Raw genomic sequence first — 23577 nt, forward strand, 5'->3', positions numbered from 1 at the left:
AGGGTCCCCCTGTCGCAGGCCCCTACCGTTGGCAAAGAATTTGCTCACCTGGCCATTGACGTTAATGGCAGTGTTGCCTCCCGAGACCAACTACATAATCCTATGGACAAGAGGTCCCTCAAAACCTTTAACCAGCAGCACCCTACACAGAAAAGGCCAACTCACCAAATCATAGGTCTTTTCAAAATCAAGTTTCAGAATCACCGCTTTCGACTTACGAATCTTAAGATCATGAACGATCTCATGCAAGCACAAAACCCCATCTAAAATGAAGTGACCTTTAATGAAAGCCGACTGAAAAGGACTAATGGTGCGGTGGGCAATGGTAGAGAGACGGGAGGCCAACCCTTTGGCCGGAAATTTGGCAAAATTATTAATAAGAGCAATCGGCCTAAATTGCGAGATCATATCCGTGCCCTTGACTTTCGGAATAAGGGAAATGACAGCATAATTAAGGCGGGAAACATCCAGTGTACCCAGCCAGAAGCCTTGAATAACTTGGCAAATGAGGGACCTCGGCTGCGGCCAATTTTTTTTAAAGAAAGGGATGGAGAAACCGTTAGGCCCAGAAGCAGCGTTCGGGTTAGCCGAGTTAATCACCTGCTAGATCTCCTCGTCAGATAAGGGAACCATCAGACCCAAGTTGTCGTCCGGAGATAACCTAGACCCCGCATCCCAGAAACCAGAGCACAGATCCACCCCAGGGTCTGGCTTAGCACCCAGGAGGTTGGAATAAAAACCCACAATGTGATCCAAAATGACGGATTGATCCGAGTTTCTAACGCCGTCAATTAGCAGGGAATCAATGAAGCATCTGCGGCGTCTGCCATTGGCGATTGCAAAGAAATAACCCATCATCGCATCCCCTTTCAAGGTCCAATTAAGGGCCCCATGTTGGCGCCAATAAATCTCCGACTGGTGGTGCAGTGCCAGCAGGGCATCCTCTAGGGAATAACAATTAGCCCATTGAGAGGCGAAAAGACCAGAAGAGTCAGCAGAAAGATCAAGGATCCGGATTTGAGATTCAAGGGAATCTTTGTCTTTACGAATCTCAGCTGCCCTATTTCTAGACCATCCTCTTAAGAATTTACGAAGCTCATAGGGTAGTTTATGCCAATCATCTAGGGGCCCAAAGGAGCGATGAGGAGAAGATAGAAAGCTAGAAATCTTAGAACCCAACAATTCACAAAAGCCCTCAACCACCAACCAAGATGCGTCAAACTGGAAACGAGAAGACAATGCAAGAGGAAGGATACCCACGTCAAGGACTAGAGGAACATGGTCCGCCCCAACCGCGGGCCTGGCCTTAGCAGAGCGCGGGGAAACAGAGAATCCCATCGAACAGACATGAAGACCCTGTCCAGCACCGACCGAACAGGGGAAGCTTGATGATTAGACCATGTGAACCGCGCCCCCACCCTAGGAAGCTCCCAAAGAGTGTTGTTGCTAATGAAATCATTGAAAGCATTGGCGAGAGGCCACGAGAAATTAGCATTGTTCTTGTCGGCCGGTGAGCGTAACAAATTAAAGTCTCCCCCAATAAGAAGAGGGATATTGCAAGTCTCAATCTTGTTTGACAGATCATCCAAAAAAAGGTGGGTAAGCAAATGATCTGCAGGCCCGTAAACCACCATGAATTCCCACAACACATTCAGTTGGCGATGAAGAACAATGCAACTTGCCCAAAAGATACCATGGTCAAAAGCAATGAAATCGAAAATGTCCCGCTTGGAGCCAATTAAGATACCTCCAGAGTGACCCGAAGCAGGGAGAAAGTGCCAGTCAAATCTACCCATCCCAGCCAGCACAGATAATTCAAAAGGAGAAAAGGATTCCCTAAAAGTTTCGACCAAACCTAAGATATCAATATACTCACCACACACCAGATCATGAATCTGGTCCCGACGCCCCTAGCACCGAAACCACGCACATTCCAGAAAAGGGCTCTCATCTAAAGGACATGTTTTTGATACGGAGACTCGATCTGCACGGGGCCACACAAGGCTTAGAGCGCTTGGAACGGCCAGAGATAACACGAGCAGGGGGAGCAGACGCCTGGCCACAACCATTAACCGCCTCTGCCGCCCCAGGATGGCCCTGAACCCCCGCAGGACCAACGCACTTCGCGGCCTCCACAGCCTTAGCTATGGCAGCCTGAGCTGCCTCATTGGCCCGAATGACAGAAAGCAGGTGAGAGAAGGAGCCCAACCCCGGGATATCAACCACCCCAATATCCGACATGATATGCAACAAATGATCGTCTGATAAGGCGGGTAAGACAAGACGAACAGGGAAAGCAGGGAATGGTGGGGGAGCAAACGAACCTGCAGAAGGGAGATCCCTGGCCGCAGCGTGATGCTCCGCACGCTCTGCCACCAAGACACCCGAGTCACGCACGCGCTGTCCCTTTCGCGCCGTGGACGCTGAAGAGCGCAGCAGCGGAGACCCCCGAGCCGGCGTCGCCATGTCAGGGCCAGACCCCGAGGCATCACCCAGGTCCTGGACCAGGCGACGAGCCAGCCCCGCAGCAGAGACCTTGGAGGCAGAAGAAGCCCGACTCTTGGCAGAAAACTTGCGGACCAAGTTCTTCTTCTTCTTAGTGGGCACATTGGTGGAGCGCATAGGGGAAGCTGGAAGATCCTCAATGCCAGAGAAGGAAGGCGACTGCGGGCGGGTAGGAACATTGGAGCAAGCACCAGAGGTGGGAGTCCCTTTGCCGGCAGTACCATCCCGGGGAATCAGGTCTTCCTTCCGAGGATTAGGGGTATGGGCATTATCCTTAAGCATCTCACGATCATCAGAGTCCATCTTGTCCCATTCCGACTGAGTAAAACGCAGATCCAAACCACCATTAGGCTTAGTTCCCCCAGCCGAACCATCCCCCTGCGTGTCATCTTGATCAGAAGGCTTGGAGGGAGGAGGCGGAGGCGGAGGAGGGGCATGAAGACCAACACCCTCAACCCGAACACGCAGCCGCACACCTTCAGGAGACGGAAAAACATCAACTGCGCCATGCACACACACCGGGTCAATGCACCACACACTAATCCGCACCGGTCCCACCTTGCTCAGAGACTCCGAATCCACTTCCACAGGCTTGCCAATTAGGTTACCAAACGCCATCATGAACTCCACAGACCGAAGCCCAACAGGAACATCATCAACTAGCACCCAAGTCTTGCTAAGAGGACCCACCACCTTTGCGCCACACGTGGCCGCTTTGACAGAAACCACAAGCTGATTTAGGGGCAGAGTAAAACTGGTACATGACAAGATCATCCTGAGACAGTCCTTGGAGGGGAACACCACCGCGAACTCAAAATCAGAGAGTTGGCGCACCTGCCAGTCCCAACCACCCTCATCCCAGATCTTCAAACCGTCCAGAAGGGTCTGCGAAGAAATTTTCTGCCCACAGACGGTGATGATGGCCGCATTAGAGAGGGAAGGTGCAGCCATCACCACAGGAACATCAGCATCCAACACGGAGAAAGAACAACCGGGCAGACCCTGACCAAAATGCAAGAAAAAGGGCCCCTTGGTGCGGTTACGGCAGTCCACAGTGAGATGACCATCAGATCGACAAATGAGATAGAAAGGAGGATTAGTGCATCTTGATTGGAAATGGTTCGGGCGGTGGCATGCGAAGCAGGTGAGGGTCGGCGAAGGGCCCGAGGAAACATGATGTTGGCGAGGGGCGGGAGGCGGCGGAGGAGGCAAGATACCATCACCACGAACCCCAGAGGAAGCACCCGGAGCAGGAGGGAGGGCGCCGATCCCCGGCCACCGAGGGAGACGAGCCCGGGCCGAAACGCGGCCCCGAGCGCGAAGCAGCGCCGGCCACAAAAGAGCGGGGAGGAGGCCGAGGCGGAGGAGCCGGCCCTCTGGTTGGGGCGGGGCGCGGCGCCGAAGAAGAGGATCCACCGCCAGCCGAAGCAGCAACCACCTCCCATGGATCCGGCCCGGACCCCGCAGCAGCAGCGGAACCAGGGAGCGGCATCCCCGATTTGGCCACGGAGCGGCCCGACCCCGCCCCCCACTCCTCCCGCACACCGAAAGGCGCGCGCGCCACCCGCTCAGCTTCGAGCTTCGAGCGCAGCTCTGCCTCATAGGCCATATCCGCATCAGAGCCCGGCGAAACTTCCCGGACCCGCTTGCTACCCGACAGGGCCTCGGAGGACGAAGCCCTAGATTTGTCCATGGTGAGAACTTCGGCGAAGGAGAGAAGGAGAGGGGTAGGGGAGATGTGGATCTGGAGAACTTGCGAATGGGGCGATGCGATCTGCGAATATCAGCGGCGGACGCCGGAAACCCTAGGAAGGGGGAAAGATCGAGCACCACGGCGCACCCATATATAGCCACAGCAGGGCAGGCCAGACTGGGCCGAACGGGCCGGAGACGGAGAGCAGGCCAAGGGGGGGAGGACGAGAGGCAGTGGCCACTACCAGCTGCCCGGGCCCACAGACGGGAGGGGGGAGAAACAAGGGATGCCAAAGCCGAAGGGCTAGACGGCCCAATTGAAGCCACACTAGGGACAAACCAAGCCCACATCCATAGGCCCACCTAGGCCCCCAACGCTCGCAGAGCAGCCAGGATCTAGGGTTCGGCCACCAACAACCTTGGAAAGCGACGACGAACCTGCCGCCACCGGCGTCGGCCCCGACTGAAGAGGCGGAGGGGGGGAAAGGACACCCCCCGGAGAAGCCATCTCGTCCAGATCTGGCGACACAGCAGAGAGGGGGAGGGCAAGGAGATCACATACCGAGGAGGAGGCCAAAACTTTCCCCAACACATGCCGGCGGCGACCAACACGCGACCAACCCGCCGACTCAGACGGCAGCGACACCGGCCTGCCCCGGCCACCCGGAGCAAATTTCCGGATTCGGCCCGACGCCGGGCCCGGAAGCACCGGCGGCACCACCAGCTCCGGAGCGGTCGCCTCCACATCAGAATCAGAACCCGACTCCTCAAGTCCGCACAACGCCCAGAAACGCGAGCCACGAAAAGACACCGACGCCGAGGGAGCACACCGGAGCCGACGCCCGCCCGGAGCAGGAGACGTCGGCCCGCCCCGCGGATAGCCGGAGGGGAGACAGGAAAGAGGGAGGGGCGGGGGAGCCATGGCCAGCGGCGGGGGAAGGGGGGGGGGAGAGGATACGGGAGGGGGAGCGGGAGGGGAGGAGAGGCAGCCATCAGCCCAGCCAAGGTAGTCCACCGACATGAGCGGTTAACTATCTTAAACCAACAGTGAACAAAAAAAATTCACACGCATGGGCATAGATGCACGATCTAATAGGGATTTTAAAGAAAGAAGGTCATACACATCCTATTGAGGATTGAGGAATGGAGTATGTCGAAATGATACCTCTTTGGGGTGACATATCAATTATAATAGTTGCTGAAGCGGCTTGATTCAGATTCCGTCGTAAGTGTAGATTCTGGAGTAAAGAAATATCAGTTTACATCATGAATGAGTTATAGAAATCAAGACGACTTTTCGGGTTTAGACTCCACTGCACTTCATTGTATTACAGTGGATCATGACACCTACCATGATTATACATGGCTTTGGCTACTTGCTCTTTTTTCTATATCAAGTTGCAACAATGTAAAAAAAATTGTGCGGCAGGACGTATGGGGACGAAGTTGACAAAATAACTGGGAAAACGTAAGTGTATTTTATAGTTTTTCCGCAAGATGAAAAATTATCTCTCTATATTTATTTGATTCAACTGGCATGAACATACACCAGTGGGCTCTTATAAATGTTTTCCATATTGGCTCGAAATAGCCCACGTCAAAGATTCTCCCAACCACACAACAAAACACGGAAGCAATGTGAATCCATTGGTTAATTCTCCAAACAAAGAACCAGTTGGTTATTTTTTTCTCATCAACGACTTGTATATATACGGTGGCGCGCAGTGTGATTGATGCATCCATCCACATCCAACAGCCAGCAGCCAAGTGGCTTCCTTGATTGGAGGAGTGTGAATCTTTCCACCCCTTCCCAATTCCCCATCCATCAGTTGGATTGATAGAGTGAGCCGTTGACCACAACGCGCGAATCTTGGATTCCTGATTCGAGTTCGCCGTGGTGGAAGAGAGTTGATCCGATATGTCGGGCGGTGGCCGCGTGGTGTGTCCGCCGCCGGAGTTGAGTTTCGGCGGGCAGTACTACTCGGTGGTGGACGGGGTCTGCAGCCGCGACGAGAGCTTCTTCGGCGGGAAGCCGGTGCTGACGCAGGCCGTCGGGTACGCCGTCGTCCTCGGCTTCGGCGCTTTCTTCGCGCTCTTCACTTCCTTCCTGGTACTACGAGTGTTCTGATAAAATCTCTATCTTTTAGGAGTATTTTTTTAGTATCAGTTGTCATCATCAGATATATAGAGAAATTAATTAGCGGATCGGAATTGACTGACGAAAACGAGAAAATGATGCTAGGTGTGGTTGGAGAAACGTTACGTGGGTGGGTCGCAGCTGCAGACGTCGGAGTGGTTCAACACCGCCGGCCGGAGCGTGAAGACCGGGCTGATCGCCAGCGTGATCGTGTCGCAGTGGACATGGGCGGCGACCATCCTGCAGAGCTCCAACGTGGCGTGGCAGTACGGCGTGAGCGGGCCCTTCTGGTACGCCAGCGGCGCCACCGTGCAGGTGCTCCTCTTCGGGATCATGGCCATCGAGATCAAGCGCAAGGCGCCCAACGCGCACACCGTCTGCGAGATCGTCAGGGCCCGGTGGGGTGCCCGCGCGCACCTCGTCTTCCTCACCTTCTGCCTCGCCACCAACGTCATCGTCACCGCCATGCTGCTGCTCGGCGGCTCTGCCGTCGTGCACGCGCTCACGGGCGTCAACGTCTACGCCGCCAGCTTCCTCATCCCGCTCGGCGTCATCGTGTACACGCTCGCCGGCGGGCTCAAGGCCACTTTCCTCGCCAGCTACATCCACTCCGTCGTCGTGCACGCCGTGCTCCTCGTCTTCGTCTTCCTCGTCTACACCTCCAGCAGCAGCCTCGGCAGCCCCAAGGTGGTGTACGAGCGCCTCCTGGTCGTCGCCAGCGCCGCCAGGGACTGCTCCGGCGACCTCTCGCGCTCTGGTCAGTCTTGCGGACCCGTCCATGGCAACCTCAAGGGTTCCTACCTCACCATGCTCAGCTCCGGCGGCCTCGTGTTCGGCATCATCAACATCGTCGGCAATTTCGGCACCGTCTTCGTCGACAACGTAAGTGACAGTCTTCCTTAATTGTCCCTCACTCGCTCCGGTCAGGCGGTGTGCTGGTTCGCTTGATCGATCGCGCATTGGAATTGGATTAATATAATTGCAGGGGTACTGGATGAGCGCGATCGCCGCTAGGCCGTCGTCGACGCACAAGGGTTACCTGCTGGGCGGCCTGGTGTGGTTCGCAGTGCCATTCTCGCTGGCAACATCGCTCGGCCTCGGCGCGCTCGCCCTCGACCTCCCTATCACCGCGGCTGAGGCGGCAAAGGGCCTCGTCCCGCCGGCCACCGCCACCGCGCTCATGGGCAAGCCTGGCTCCGTCCTCCTCCTCACCATGCTTTTCATGGCCGTCACCTCCGCGGGCTCCGCAGAGCTCGTTGCCGTCTCCTCCCTCTTCACCTACGACATCTACCGCACCTACGTCAACCCTGGCGCTTCCGGTAAGCAGATCCTCCTCGTGTCCAGGGCCGTCATCCTCGCCTTCGGATGCTCCATGGGCGTCCTGGCCGTCGTCCTCAACCTCGTGGGCGTGTCCCTCGGGTGGATGTACCTGGCCATGGGCGTCCTCGTGGGCTCCGCCGTCATCCCCATCGCTCTGCTGCTGCTCTGGAGCAAGGCCAACGCCTTCGGCGCCATGCTCGGCACCATCAGCGGTTGCGTCCTCGGCGTGATCGTCTGGCTCACGGTGGCCAAGGTGCAGTACGGCCGCGTCAACCTGGACACCACCGGCCGGAACGCGCCCATGCTGGCGGGCAACCTGGTGTCCATACTGGTGGGCGGGGCCGTGCACGGCGTGTGCAGCCTGGTGTCGCCGCAGAACTACGACTGGGAGAGCTGCAGACGGATCACCACGGTGGAGAGCGTGGCCGCCGAAGACGACGACGAGCTCCAGGAGGCGAAGCTCATGCACGCCAAGCGGTGGATCGTCAAGTGGGGCCTGGTGTTCACGGTCGTGATCGTGGTGCTGTGGCCGGCGCTGTCGGTGCCGGCGGGGAGGTTCAGCCTGGGGTACTTCACGCTGTGGGCGGCGATCGCGATCGCGTGGGGGACGGTGGGCTCGGCGGTGATCATCCTGATGCCGCTGGTGGAGAGCTGGGACACCATCAGCATGGTGTGCGCGGGGATGTTAACCAACGACATCGTGTACCAGCGCCTGGACGACGTGAACCTGCGGCTGAGGGCCATCATGGGGGCCATGCCCGAGGCCGAGAAGCGCTACCAGCAGCTGCAGCGGAAGGATGAGGTGGAGATGCACCCCGCCGGCACCCACCCGGCCGACGACAGCGACCACCTTTTGGAGAACTAGAATGATCGATGTATGTATCATGTATGTACAGGGGCACGTTTATTTCCGGTCACAAAAGGTGTAACCATTGTCACGGGACAATGCGCACCCGTATCACGTCGGGTCACTGGAGTTTGTAATATTTTTCTTCGCGTGTGTAAAGATATGCGTGATTGGGTATATAAATGCGTGTGTCTCGTGTGTCTATGGCCGTGTCCTCAAAACATGCAATTCTTCCGTGCACGAAAGCTGCATGAATCAGCCGTCCACTCAGCCAGACCAGCTAATGTATTCATATGTATGTATATTTTTATATGTATATTTTATATATAAAAAATTGTCCAGCTTTATATATGAAGCAACGATCAACAACTTGATATAAACACACGCCACGACAACACACGCACACACCAAAGGCACGATACATAGGCGTTGATAGCAACAACACTACCCTAGCACTACAAGAGCAGCCGGGAACATGCCACAGCGAAAAAATGAAGCTGCATACGACGAACCGTGGGCTTCAAGGCGGCACCTTCAGGAAGGATACGACACCGGAGCACCGCCACCACCCGATCCGAGGATCGGAGTTTCCCTTGGAGCCGCACGACGGGCAGTGAGAGCCGCGACGATGCCTTCAAGAAGGGAACAAGCTTCGCCACCGCCTGTCCGTCTAAAAATAGAACAGGTTTCACCCCGGCCAACACTCGCCGCCGCCGAACGCTACACCCCGCTAGCACGCCGCCCACATGGCCATGGCCACCGGACATCACCAAACCACGGGCTCTGCCCATGAGCACCGCGCTACCACTACAAGGGCCGCCGCCCCGACATCCAAGACCTTACCACCACCTCACCCGAGATCTGCCACTACCCCACTAAAGAGATGAGCGGAAAGGTCCCGCCTTTTTCACACCCCTAGGTAGCCCCCCAACGCCGGGACCCAATAGGCCCGACAAAACTGGCCTCCATTGACCCGTCCTGCAGCCCCAATCGCGAGACGAGCTCGGTCCTGCGACACCATGTGTTAGATGAGGTCGGTCCTGTTGCACCGTGCACGAGACGAGCTCGGTCTTGCTACATAGTGCGTGGGACGATGTTGGCCCTGCCACACTGATACGTCTCCAACGTATCTATAATTTTTTATTGTCATGCCGAAGGGGGATTCGATCACGGAGGGCATCTACATCAACTATATTGCCCTTTTGATGAAGCGTGAGTAGTTTACCACACACCTATGGGTCCATACCTAGTAGCTAGATGGCTTCTTCTCTCTCTTCGGTTCTCAATACCATCCTTCTTTTGCGGTGTGTTTGTCGAAATCCGATGAATTATGGATTTATGATAAGTTTATCTATGAATATTATTTGAATCTTCTCTGAATTCTTTTATGCATGATTTGATATATTTGTATTTCTCTTCGAATTATTGGTTTGGTTTGGCCAACTAAATTGGTTTTTCTTGCATTGGGAGATGTGCTTAGCTTTGGATTCAATCTTGCGTGATTTCACCCAGTGACAAAGTAGGGGTAGCGAGACATGTATTGAATTCTTGCCATCGAGGATAAAAAGATGGGGTTTTCATCATATTGCTTGATTTTATTCCTCTACTGTTGGGAAACGTAGCATGCAATTTCAAAAATTTCCTACGCTCACGCAAGATTTATCTAGGAGATGCATAGCAACGAGTGGAGAAGAGTGTGTCCACGTACCCTCGTAGACCGAAAGCGGAAGCGTTTAACAATGCAGTTGATGTAGTTGAACTTCTTCTCATTCCGACTGATCAAGCACCGAACGTACGTCACCTCCGAGTTCTGCACACGTTCAGCTCGATGACGTCCCTTGAACTCTTGATCCAGCAAAGTGTCGAGGGAGGGTTCCGTCAGCATGATGGCGTGGTGACGGTGATGGTGAACTGATCCACGCAGGGCTTCACCTAAGCACTACGAAGATATGACCGGAGGCGTAAACTGTGGAAGGGGGCACCGCACACGGCTAACAATTGTTGGTGTGTGTTCTAGCGGTGTCCCACCCATCATATATATAGGTTGGAGGGGAGGAGACGCAGCCAAGGGGGCGCCCCAAGTAGGAGGAATCCTACTTGGGCGCCTCCCAATTCGGCCTCCCCCCTTCCATATTCATCCGGAGGGGGAAGGAAGGAGGAGGGAGGAGAGAAGGAAGGGGGAGGCCGAATTGCTCCCCTTTCTTTCTCTCTTCCCCTCTTTCCTCCCCCCTTATTTTTGCCTACATGGGGCGTACCAGGCCCCTAGGGGATGGTTTGTCCCCTTCTTAGCCCATTAGGCCCATGTAGTTGCCGGGGGATGCCCGGAACCCCTTCCGGTGACCCGATATGTACCCGGTACCCCCGGAACACTTCCGATGTCCGAATATCATCGTCCAATATATGAATCTTTACTTCTGGACCATTTCGAGACTCCTCGTCATGTCTGTGATCTCATCCAGGACTCCGAACAACATTCGGTCACCAAATCACATAACTCATATAATACAAAATCATCATCGAACGTTAAGCGTGCGGACCCTATGGGTTCGAGAACTATGTAGACATGACCGAGACACCTCTCCGGTCAATAACCAACAGCGGAACCTGGATGCTTATATTGGTTCCTACATATTCTATGAAGATCTTTATCGGTCGTACCGTAATGACAACATATGTTATTCCCTTTGTCATCGGTATGTTACTTGCCCGAGATTCTATCGTCGGTATCTTCATACCTAGTTCAACATCGTTACCGTCAAGTCTCTTAACTCGTTCCGTAATACATCATTCCGCAACTAACTCATTAGTCACATTGCTTGCAAGGCTTCTTATGGTTTGTATTACCGAGAGGGCCCAGAGATACCTCCCCGATACTCGGAGTGATAAATCCTAATCTTGATCTATGCCAACCCAATAAACACCTTCGGAGATACCTATAGAGTATATTTATAATCACCCAGTTACGTTGTGACGTTTGATAGCACACAAGGTATTCCTCCAGTATCTGGGAGTTGCATAATTTCATAGTCGAAGGAATATGTATTTGACATGAAGAAAGCAATAGCAATAAAACTGAACGATCAACATGCTAAGATAATGGATGGGTCTTGTCCATCACATCATTCTCCTAATGATGTGATCCCGTTCATCAAATGACAACAGATGTCTATGGTTAGGAAGCATAACTAGTCAAGTAGAGGCTCACTAGGAACACGGTGTTTTGTCTATGTACCCACACATGTATCAAGTTTCCGGCTAATACAATTCTAGCATGAATAATAAACATTTATCATGATATAAGGAATTATAAAATAACAACTTTATTATTGCCTCTAGGGCATATTTCCTTCAGTCTCCCACTTGCACTAGAGTCAATAATCTAGTTCACATTGCCATGTGATTTAACACCAATAGTTCACATCTTTATATGATTAACACCCATAGTTCACATCGCCATGTGACCAACACTCAAAGGGTTTACTAGAGTCAACAATCTAGTTCACATTGCTATGTGATTAACACCCAAAGAGTACTAAGGTGTGATCATGTTTTGCTTATGAGAGAAGTTTAGTCAGCGGGTCTGCCACATTCAGATCCGTATGTATTTTGCAAATTTCTATGTCTACAATGCTCTGCATGGAGCTACTCTAGCTAATTCCTCCCATGATCAATACGTATCTAGATTGAGACTTAGAGTCATCTAGTTCAGTGTCAAAGCTTGCATCGACGTAACTCTTTACGATGAACTCTTTATCACCTCCATAACCGAGAAACATTTCCTTAGTCCTCTTTAGGTACCAAAGGATAATTTTGACCGCTGTCCAGTGATCTACTCCTAGATCACTATTGTACCCCCTTTCCAAACTCATGGCAAGGTATACAATAGGTCTGGTACACAGCATGGCATACTTTATAGAACCTATGGCGGATGCATAGGGAATGACTTTCATTCTCTCTCTATCTTCTGTCGTGGTCGGGTTTTGAGTCTTACTCAATTTCACACCTTGCAACACAGACAAGAACTCTTTCTTTGACTGGTCTATTTTGAACTTCTTCAAAAATATTGCCAAGGTATGTGCTTTGTGAAAGTCCTATTAAGCGTCTCGATCTATCCCTATAGATCTTGATGCCCAATATTTAAGTAGCTTCACTGAGGTCTTTCATTGAAAATTCTTATTTAAGTGTCCTTTTATGCTATCCAGAAATTCTATATCATTTCCAATCAACAATATGTCATCCACATATACTATCAGAAATGCTACATAGCTCCCACTCACTTTCTTGTAAATACATGCTTCACCAAAAGTCTGTATAAAACCATATGCCTTGATCACCTCATCAAAGCGTATATTCCAACTCAGAGATGCTTGCACCATTCCATAGATGGATCGATGGAGCTTGCACACTTTGTTAGCACATTTAGGATCGACAAAACCTTCTGGTTGCATCATATACAACTCTTCTTTAAGAAATCCATTAAGGAATGCAGTTTTGACGTCCATTTGCCAGATTTCATAAAATACGTCAATTGCTAACATGATTCAGACAGACTTAAGCATCGCCTATGGGTGAGAAAGTCTCATTGTAGTCAACTCCTTGAACTTGTCGAAAACCTTTCGCGACAAGTTGAGCTTTGTAGACAGTAACATTACCATCAACGTCAGTCTTCTTCCTGAAGGTCCATTTATTCTCTATGGCTCGCCGATCATCGGGCAAGTCAACCAAAGTCCACACTTTGTTCTCATACATGGATCCTATCTTAGATTTCATGGCCTCAAGCCATTTATCAGAATCTGGGCTCATCATCGCTTCTTCATAGTTCATAGGTTCATCATGGTCTAGTAACATGACTTCCAAATGGGATTACCGTACCACTCTGGTGCGGAACGTGCTCTGGTTGACCTACGAGGTTCGTGAAGGAAATATGCCCTAGAGGCAATAATAAAGTTGTTATTTATATTTCCTTATATCATGATAAATGTTTATTTTTCATGCTAGAATTGTATTAACCGGAAACTTAATACATGTGTGAATACATAGACAAACAAAGTGTCACTAGTATGCCTCTACTTAACTAGCTCGTTGATCAAAGATGGTTAAGTTTCCTGGCCATAGACATGAGTTGTCATTTGATAAAGGAGATCACATCATTAGGAGAATGATGTGATTGACTTGACCCATCCGTTAGCTTAGAACTTGATCGATTTAGTTTACTGCTATTGCTTTCTTCATGACTTATACATGTTCCTATGACTATGAGATTATGCAACTCCCGATTACCGGAGGAACACTTTGTGTGCTACCAAACGTCACAACGTAACTGGGTGATTATAAAAGTGATCTACAGGTGTCTCCAATGGTGCTTGTTGAGTTGGCATAGATCGAGATTAGGATTTGTCACTCCATGTTTTAGAGAGGTATCTCTGGGCCCTCTTGGTAATGCACATCACTATAAGCCTTGCAAGCAATGTGACTAATGAGTTAGTTGCGGGATGATGCATTATGGAACGAGTAAAGAGACTTTCCGGTAACGAGATTGAACTAGGTATTGAGATACCGACGATCAATTCTCGGGCAAGTAACATACCAATGACAAAGGGAACAACGTATGTTGTTATGCGGTTTGACTGATAAAAATCTTCGTAGAATATGTAGGAGCCAATATGAGCATCCGGGTTCTGCTATTGGTTATTGACCGGAGACGTGTCTCGGTCATGTCTACATAGTTCTTGAACCCGTAGGGTCCGCACGCTTAACGTTCGATGATGATCAGTATTATGAGTTTATGTGTTTTGATGTACCGAAGGTTGTTCGGAGTCCAGGATGAGATCAGGGACATGACGAGAAGTCTCGAAATGTTCGAGACGTAAAGATCGATATATTGTATGGCTATATTCGGACATCGGAAAGGTTCTGAGTGGTTCGGGTATTTTTCGGAGTACCGGAGAGTTACGGGAATTCGCCGGGGAGTATATGGGCCTTATTGGGCTTTAAGGGAAAGAAAGAGGGGCTCCCTAGGGCAGGCCGTGCGCCCCCCAAGGCCTAGTCCGAATTGGACTAGGGGGAGGGGCGGCGCCCCCTCCTTCCTTCTCTTCTCTCTTCCCCTTCCTTCTCTCCTACTCCTACTACTTGGAAGGGGTGGAATCCTACTCCCGGTGGGAGTAGGACTCCCCTTGGGGCGCGCCTAGGAGGCCGGCCTCCTCCCCCTCCTCCACTCCTTTATATACGGGGGATGGGGGCACCCCATAGACACACAAGTTGATCATTGATATTTAGCCGTGTGCGGTGCCCCCCTCCACCATATTCCACCTCGGTCATATCGTAGCGGTGCTGAAGTGAAGCCCTGCGTCAGTAGCTTCATCAACACCGTCATCACGCCGTCGTGCTGACGGAACTCTCCCTCGATGCTCTACTGGATCATGAGTTCGTGGGACGTCACCGAGCTGAACATGTGCAGATCACGGAGGTGCCGTACGTTCGGTACTAGGATCGGTCGATCGTGAAGACGTACAACTACATCAACCGCATTGTCATAACGCTTCCGCTTACGGTCTATGAGGGTACATGGATGACACTCTCCCCTCTCATTGCTATGCATCACCATGAAATTACTACGTTCCCCAACAGTGGCATCCGAGCCAGGTTTATGCGTAGATGTTATATGCACGAGTAGAACACAAGTGAGTTGTGGGCGATACTTGTCATACTACTTACCAGCATGTCATACTTTGATTCGGCGGTATTGTTGGATGAAGCGGCCCGGACCGACATTATGTGTACGCTTACGCAAGACTGGTTCTACCGACGTGCTTCGCACACAGGTGGCTGGCGGGTGTCAGTTTCTCCAACTTTAGTTGAATCGAGTGTGGCTACGCCAGGTCCTTGTGAAGGTTAAAACAACACATACTTGATGAAATATCGTTGTGGTTTTGATGCGTAGGTAAGAACGGTTCCTGCTTAGCCCGTAGCAGTCACGTAATATTTGCAACAACAAAGTAGAGGACGTCTAACTTGTTTTTGCAGGGCATGTTGTGATGTGATATGGTAAAGACATGATGCTATATTTTATTGTATGAGATGATCATGTTTTGTAACGGAGTTATCGGCAACTGGCAGGAGCCATATGGTTGTCGCTTTATTGTATCAAATGCAATCGCCATGTAATTGCTTTACTTTATCACTAAGCGGTAGCAATAGTCGTAGAAGCAGGAGTTGGAGAGACGACAATGATGCTACGATGGAGATCAAGGTGTCGTGCCGGTGACGATGGTGACCATGACGGTGCTTTGGAGATGGAGATCAAAGGCACAAGATGATGATGGCCCTATCATATCACTTATAATGATTGCATGTGATGTTTATCTTTTATGCATCTTATTTTGCTTAGATTGACAGTAGCATTATAAGATGATCTCTCACTAAATTTCAAAGTATAAGTGCTCTTCCTGAGTATGCACCGTTGCGAAAGTTCGTCGTGCCGAGACACCACATGATGATCGGGTGTGATAAGCTCTACGTTCACATACAACGGGTGCAAGCCAGTTTTGCACATGCAGAATACTCGGTTTAAACTTGACGAGCCTAGCATATGTAGATATGGCCTCGGAACACTGAGACCGAAAGGTCGAGCATGAATCATATAGCATATATGATCAACATCTGTGAAGGTCAGAAAATAACGATACCCGCCTCGAGCTTCAATACTCATCGGACCGCATACATCGGTATGTATTATTTCCAATAAGTCAATATCTCGCACCATTGTTCCGGAGAACGGAGTTTTAGTCATCTTGCCCACAAGGCATGGTTCGCAAGTATCAAATGATTCATAATCAAGTGATTCCAAAAACCCATTGATACGTCTCCAACGTATCTATAATTTTTATTGTTCCATGCTATTATATTATCTGTTTTGGATGTTTAATGGGCTTTAATATGCTCTTTTATATTATTTTTGGGACTAACCTATTAACCGGAGGCCCAATGCCAGTTTCTGTTTTTTTTTGCCTATTTCAGAGTTTTACAAAAAATAAATACCAAACGGAGTCCAAACAGAATGAAACCTTCACGAGGATCTTTCTTGGACCAAAAGCAATCCAGAAGATTTGGAGTTGAAGTCTGGAACTCCACGAGGAGGCCACAAGGCAGGAGGGCGCGCCCAGGAGGGTAGGCACGCCCCACCCTCGTGGGCCCCTCGTAGCTCCACCGATGTACTTCTTTAACCTATATATACTCTTATACCCTAGAAACATCAAGGGATCCACGAAACCACTTTTCCACCGCCGCAACCTTCTGTACTCGTGAGATCCCATCTTGGGGCCTTTTCCGATGATCTGCCGAAGGGGGAATCGGTCATGGAGGGCTTCTACATCAACACCATTGCCTCTCCGATGAAGCATGAGTAGTTTACCATAGACCTTCTTGTTCCATTTCCTAAGGAGAGGGATAAGAAAAGGATTATGGGCACCTTATCGCTTTTTAGTCCTGTAAGCCTTCGGGCCTTTGTTAGATTTAGAACTTGTAATTCCCCTGTTCATGTTTTTCATTCCGTATGAACTATACCTGCACGGGATGTTTCTAATGAAAAAGGATGTTTGCCGGGATTTTTGTTTGCGGGTGAAACCCACGGCAAGGATCGAATCCTTGTTTCCATCTAAAGTAAATGTTTTTTGCCCGGCAACAGGCCTTGCCGTTCCCCCATCTCGCTCGACCTTTCTCACGCTCTTGGCGGAGGCAGGGATGAGATGAGTTTGGGCTCCACGTTCTATCCCCTTGCTGTTGCGACTACGACCAACTTCGGACCCAGGAGATAATCCTTGGATTCGGAAAGAGGGGAGCATGGTAGCTTAGATATAAAACGCAGTTTCACATACCCCAGTTCATAACGAAATGCATGAGAGAGGATAAAAGACTTATCTAGACCTGCAGCCCCCGGCAACCTTGGCTTGCCGTGGACGGATCCTTGTATTTGCAGCCCCCGGCAACCTTGGCTTTCCGGGGTCGGGACACCGGTCCGTTCCTTTCTTCCAAACAGCTCAGCAGAAATACTTACGCGTCCTGCGAACCAAAAAGGACAGGGAAGAAACAGAGAGATGCACACTCGACCTCTAAGCTAGGGGTTAGACGCTGCCAAGAACTATCAACCCTAACAGAGGAGGAGACTCGACCTAGCATGCATGCTATAACTTAGGGCGCCAGTGCTTCGTTTATTTATGCTCAGGGTCTGCGCCTGGCTTTGCACAAAGGGTTACATGCCTTGCTGGCAAGGCTTGTACAAAAGGGTGGCTTGCTGGGAGGCCCGACAGCCGCGCCTTGTGGGTAAAGCTTGCGGAGATGCTCGATGTTCCAGGAGTTGCTCACTGGAATGGCATCTTCGGTCTCCAGCCGGACCGAGCCGGGCCTGGTGACTCGTGTTACCCGATAAGGGCCCTCCCACTTTGGCATCAACTTGTTGGAATTCTTGGCCCGACTGAACGTGCCGAAGAACAAGGTCGCCTTCCTCAAAGCCCCGAGCATGAACCTTGCGGTTATGGTAGCCGCGCAAGGCTTGCTGGTAGCGTGCTGCTCTCACAGCCGCCCGGAGACAATCTTCCTCAAGGAGCGTTGCATCATCTTGCCGAAATCGCTCTTGCTCAAGCTCATCATAAGCGAGCACTCGAGGTGACCCGTATATGAGTTCCATGGGGAGCACTGCTTCTGTCCCATAGACCAGGGCAAAGGGTGTCTGGCCGGTGGCTCGATTCGGCGTCGTTTTGATCGACCAAAGAACCGCCGGCAACTCATCAATCCAGCGTCTTCCACTTTTGTGCAGCCTGTCAAAAGTCTTCGTTCTTAAGCCTCACAGGACTTAAGCATTTGCTCTCTCTACTTGGCCGTTGCTCCGTGGATGTGCCACGGAGGCAAAACAGACCCTGCTGCCTAGATCCTCAATGTATTGCATGAAGGCGTGGCTTGTGAACTGTGTGCCATTGTCGGTGATGATCCTGTTGGGTATCCCAAAACGGCACACTAGTCCCTTGAACAACTTGATGGCTGACTGTGCCGTCACCTTCCTCACTGCTTCCACCTCTGGCCACTTTGTGAACTTGTCGATTGCGATGTACATGTACTCAAAGCCCCCGACAGCATGGGGGGAAGGGGCCTAATGTGTCAAGCCCCCAGACCGAGAAGGGCCAGGAGAGAGGGATAGTTTGAAGGGCTTGAGCTGGTTGATGAAGCTTCTTCGAATGGAACTGGCACGCTTCACACTTGGTTACTAGTGCCGTCACATCTTGGAGGGCGGTGGGCCAGAAGAAACCTTGCCGGAAAGCCTTTCCGGCAAGGGGCCTTGACCCTATGTGGGAGCCACATATGCCTCCATGTATCTCTTCCAACAACTTTAGTCCTTCCTCCCAGGAGATGCACTTCAATTTCACCCCATTCGGTCTTTTTCTGTACAATACGTTATCAACGAATTGGTATAGAGCAGACCGGCGGGCTACTCTTTCTGCCTCTTCCTGCTCCTCAGGAAGCTCTCCTTTTTGGAGGAATCGGATGGTGTGGTGCGCCCATGCCGGAGCCTGTGGCTCAACAACAAGGACCAAAGGCATTTCTTCTGCCACGGGAGCGGCCGTTTCTACAGCCATGACCTGAGGTCCTGCCGGAGTCGGTTGTCCCGCGGCAGGATCGACATCCACGGCAATATCTTCGCCGGCGGCTCCGGGAAGTACTTGCCGGAGCCTAGCTTCCTCCGCTTGTTCTGCCCGGTTAACGGCTCAACGGATGGTTGAGTTAACTGAAGCACAAAAGTACCTGGTTCCACATGGAGCTTGAGGGCAGCGCACTTTGACAAGTAGTCGGCGATGTCGTTCTCCGTCCGAGGGACATGCTCCGCTTGTATACCGTCAAAGAGCTCCTCCAATTTCCTCACCTCATCTACGTAAGCTTCCATCAATGGTCTTTGATAATCTTTTTTGACCTGCCTGACGACGAGTTGCGAGTCACCCCCAATGGTGAGCTTTGTGACTCCAAGGTATGTCGTGATCCTGAGACCGGAAAGCAAACCCTCGTACTCGGCGGTGTTGTTGGTTGACATCTCCCGGGGAAAGTGCATTTGGATGATGTACTTGAGGTGCTCTCCGATGGGTGCGACAAGAAGCACACCAGCACCGGCGCCTTGCAGCGAAAAGGCCCCATCAAAGTACATGATCCAGTTGCCGCTTGTTTCCTCGCTGGGGAGAGTGGTCTCCTGTACCTCTTCGTCAGGTGTCGAGGTCCATTCTGCAACAAACTCTGCCAAGACTCTACTCTGGATCGTCGAGGTACTTTCAAGCTTTAGACCAAAACTCGACAGCTCCAGGGCCCATTCCACGATCCTTGCTGTTGCATCTGGGTTATGCAGTATCCGTTGCAACGGAAGGCGGGTAACCACAGTGATCTCATGCGCTTGGAAGTAGTGGCGCAGCTTCCTCGAGGCCATAAGGAGGCCGAAGAGCAATTTTTGCACACCTGAATACCTCGACCTAGCTCCCTGCAAGAGGGAGCTGACGAAGTAAACCGGGTGTTGCACCATCTTCTTCCTTTAAGCCACTTCACCTGGCTGTGCGGGTCCTGTCGTACTGGCGCCACCCTTGCCGGGACCGAGCCCTGCCGGGGAGGGTTCTGGCCCGCCAACCATTGACTCTGCCGCTGCTGCTGTCTCCTCATCGACCTCTCTCTACACCACCAATGCAGTGCTAACGACTTGGTTTGTTGCCGCTAGATATAGCAACAATGGTTCTTGTGGTTTGGGCGCAACTAGCACCGAGGCAGAGGAGAGGTACTTCTTCAAGTCTTGCAACGCCGCCTCGGCCTCTAGGGTCCACTCCACTGGGCCTGTCTTCTTTAAGATCTTGAAAAAGGGGAGGGCATGCTCCGTGGATTTGGAGATGAATCTGCTCATGGCGGCAACGTAGCCAGTGAGCCGACGCACGTCCTTGATCCTTTTGGGTGCCTCAATCTGCTCGATGGCCCTAATCTTTTCTATGTTTGCCTCAATCCCGCGCTGCGACACAAAGAACCTAAGAAGCTTGCCGGATGGGATACCGAATACACACTTCTCAGGGTTCAACTTGAGGTTGATCTTGCGCAGGTTCCCAAATGTTTCCTCCAGATCCCACACAAGTGTTGCCTTGTCCTTGGTGTTGACCACTATGTCATCCATATAAGCTTCCATATTTCTATGTAGCTGGGGTTCAAAACCAATTTGGACTGCTCTTGCAAAGGTTGAGCCAGCACTCTTCAACCAGAAAGGCATCCGTAAAAATCAATACGTACCACATGGGGTGGTGAATGTTGTCTTTTCCTCGTCTTCTTTTGTCATGAAGATCTGGTGGTATCCTGAGTAGGCGTCAAGGAATGATAACAGGTCACACCCAGCCGTGGAGTCAACAATCTGGTCGATGCGCGGTAACAGGAAGGGATCCTTTGGACAAGCCTTATTGATGTCTGTGTAATCAATACACAACCTCCACTTCCCGTTTGCCTTGCGCACCACTACCGGATTGGCCAACCACGTCGGATGGAGTACTCCTCTTACCAAGCCTGCCGCCTCTAGCTTCCTGATTTCCTCCGTCATGAACTCTTGACTCTCTAGAGCTTTCTTCCTGACCTTCTTCTTGACGGGCCGCGCATGAGGATACACAGCAAGATGGTGCTCAATCACTTTCCTGGGAACACCGGGGATGTCGGAGGCTTGCCATGCAAACACATCGACATTCACCCGTAGGAAAGTGATGAGCTCGCTTTCCTATTTGCTGTCAGGGTGGAGCTTATGGTAAAAGCCCCACCCGTGCCGTCCTCCTTGACGGGCACCTTCTTAGTCTCTGGTGGCGCGGCTCTGGACTTCTTGCTCTTGCTGGTAGAGATCTCTGGCACGTCCTCAACAGGAGCGCAACACCCTAAAGAGGTGCGCTTGCCGGAGTGGGTGCGATGGGTCTCGCCGGTCTTCTTCCCTCTTGGAGCTCCGTCGGCAGGAGCAGGTGCCTTAGCGGCAGCTGCTGCAACTGCTTCCCGGTAGAGTTGGTCGGTGCAAATCAATGGATCTTTCTTGTCAGAGGGGACGGTGATGATGTTCATCGGCCCGGGCATCTTCAGCATGTTCTAGGCATAGTGTGATGCCGCCATGAACTTGGCTAGTGCCGGGTGTCGGTGTCAAAACCGGTGGATCTCAGGTAGGGGTGAGGGAGTCCTGGATTAGGGGTATCCGGACGACCGGACTATATACTTCATACGGACTATTGGAGCGTGAAGATACAAGACTCAAGACTCCGTCCCGTGTCCGGATGGGACTCTCCTTTGCGTGGAAGACAAGCTTGGCGATCCGGATATTGTATTTCCTTCCTTGTAACCGACTCCATGTAAACCCAAGACCTCTCCGGTGTCTATATAAACCGGAGAGGATGGTCCTTAGAAGGCCGATCACAATTACAATCATAATCATCATAGGCTATCTTCTAGGGTTTAGCCTCTACGATCTCGTGGTAGATCTACTCTTGTACTACTCATATCATCAATATTAATCAAGCAGGAAGTAGGGTTTTACGTCCATCGAGAGGGCCCGAACCTGGGTAAATATTGTGTCCCTTGCTTCCTGTTACCATCAGCCTAAGACGCACAGTGTAAGTGCATCTAGTGCCCCTTAGTGATTTTGGTGTATTTAAGACTTATAGGTTAAGGGACTGATGCGTTTGTGAGTGTACATAGGTCTATAAGTCTATGAGGAGTTTGATATTTACAGAGAAAGTCGACCCCTAAAAATGAAGTTCTTCAACTGAAGACTTTGGATTTCTGAAGACTTTGAAAGTGAAGAAATTGGTGTGACCTTGAAGACTTGGTATTCATTCGAGGAACATGAAGCTTGAAGACTTTTGTTTTTATAGTTTCATTTTCTCTTTCTTGAGTCATAGGAAACACCGTACTGTTAAAGGGGGTCGAGGAAATACTAAGGAAAAATTTCCATGTGATGCTCAACTCAAAATCCTACACCTACCAATCCCTTCGAGTGAAGCCATTGGAAATCTCGCACAGTTCAGTCATATTCTTCAGTGACAGAGACGAAGTTCTTCTGGTCTCTGAGGAATTTGTTCTGACTGAGGAGTTAGGAATTTGCCAGTGCGGATTTCCTACACAGTGAGGAACATGATAGCCCTGAGGTATTTGAGAGTCAAATATTCCGACCGTTGCTATGCTACGCGCCAGCTGTCCCAAAATATCTACCCACCTAACGGTCATATCAGACAAGGGCATTTATGTCTTATCATGTCGGGCTGCTCCCTAGGCTATAAATAGCCGCCCCCTTCAACCACTAGCTGGTTTGCTACTCCGAGAGAAACTGACACTTGTCAATTGAGAGCAACCCATCCTCCGAGGACTTTGAGCAAAAATCATCAAGTGAGGAAAACCCAAACCCCAAACCTACAAACCCCAAAGTGATTGAGCATCACTTAAGAGATTGATCCTGCGTGGATCCGATGATTGTTTCCTTTGAAGACTGTGCTTCTTCCAGACGGTTAGGCATCAAGGTCTAGAGCATCTAAGAGGAATTGTGGATCGTCGAGTGATCGAGTTTGTGAAGGTTCGGAAGTCAGCTGAAGACTTACCACGAGTTATTGGGCGAGGTCTGTGTGACCTTAGCTCAAGGAGAATACAGTGAGGACTGTGTGTCCGGGACTGGGTGTCCTCGAGTTTAAATACTCAGCCGCTCCAACCAGATGTACAACTGAGACAGCAGTTGGAACTGGTCTACCAAATCATTGTCTTCACCGAGCTTACTGGTTCTATTTCCTCAACTCTTTAATTTCCTCATCCCTGTTGTTGTGTGCTTGTTCATATCTGGTTGAAGATTTTGACTGAAGACTTTCTCAATTTCCTCAGTTCAATTTCTTCAGTCTGTCCGTCTTCATCTTGTGTTATCCTGTGTTTACGCTTCCTGTACTCTGTGCTTGTCTTCATTTCATCATTATGACTATGCGTGTGTTCTTCTATGTTTACTTTTGAGTACTTATTCTGCTGTAAGTAGTTCTTCATTTAGGGATTTCCTCACCAGCAAATTCCTTAG

General features: G+C 50.9%; 1 protein-coding gene across 1 annotated transcript; it reads left to right on the forward strand.

Annotated features, from left to right (window-relative positions):
* The first annotated feature begins 5950 nt into the window (after positions 1-5950).
* Positions 5951-8703, forward strand: LOC119337919 (urea-proton symporter DUR3-like). Its single transcript, XM_037610193.1, has 3 exons — positions 5951-6307; positions 6440-7216; positions 7320-8703. Exons 1-3 carry the CDS (start codon positions 6116-6118, stop codon positions 8517-8519), a joined length of 2169 nt encoding a protein of 722 aa, XP_037466090.1. The 5' UTR covers positions 5951-6115; the 3' UTR covers positions 8520-8703.
* The last annotated feature ends 14874 nt before the right edge of the window (positions 8704-23577 follow it).

The sequence above is a fragment of the Triticum dicoccoides genome, chromosome 1B (assembly GCF_002162155.2).
Source record: "Triticum dicoccoides isolate Atlit2015 ecotype Zavitan chromosome 1B, WEW_v2.0, whole genome shotgun sequence".
Classification (NCBI taxonomy): Eukaryota; Viridiplantae; Streptophyta; class Magnoliopsida; order Poales; family Poaceae; genus Triticum; species Triticum dicoccoides.

Coding starts and splice junctions, on each gene's coding strand:
- LOC119337919 (XM_037610193.1), top strand. CDS start 6,116: ATGTCGGGCGGTGGCCGCGTGGTGTGTCCGCCGCCGGAGTTGAGTTTC. Junction 6,308..6,439: donor CGCTCTTCACTTCCTTCCTG/GTACTACGAGTG, acceptor AAATGATGCTAG/GTGTGGTTGGAGAAACGTTA. Junction 7,217..7,319: donor GCACCGTCTTCGTCGACAAC/GTAAGTGACAGT, acceptor ATATAATTGCAG/GGGTACTGGATGAGCGCGAT.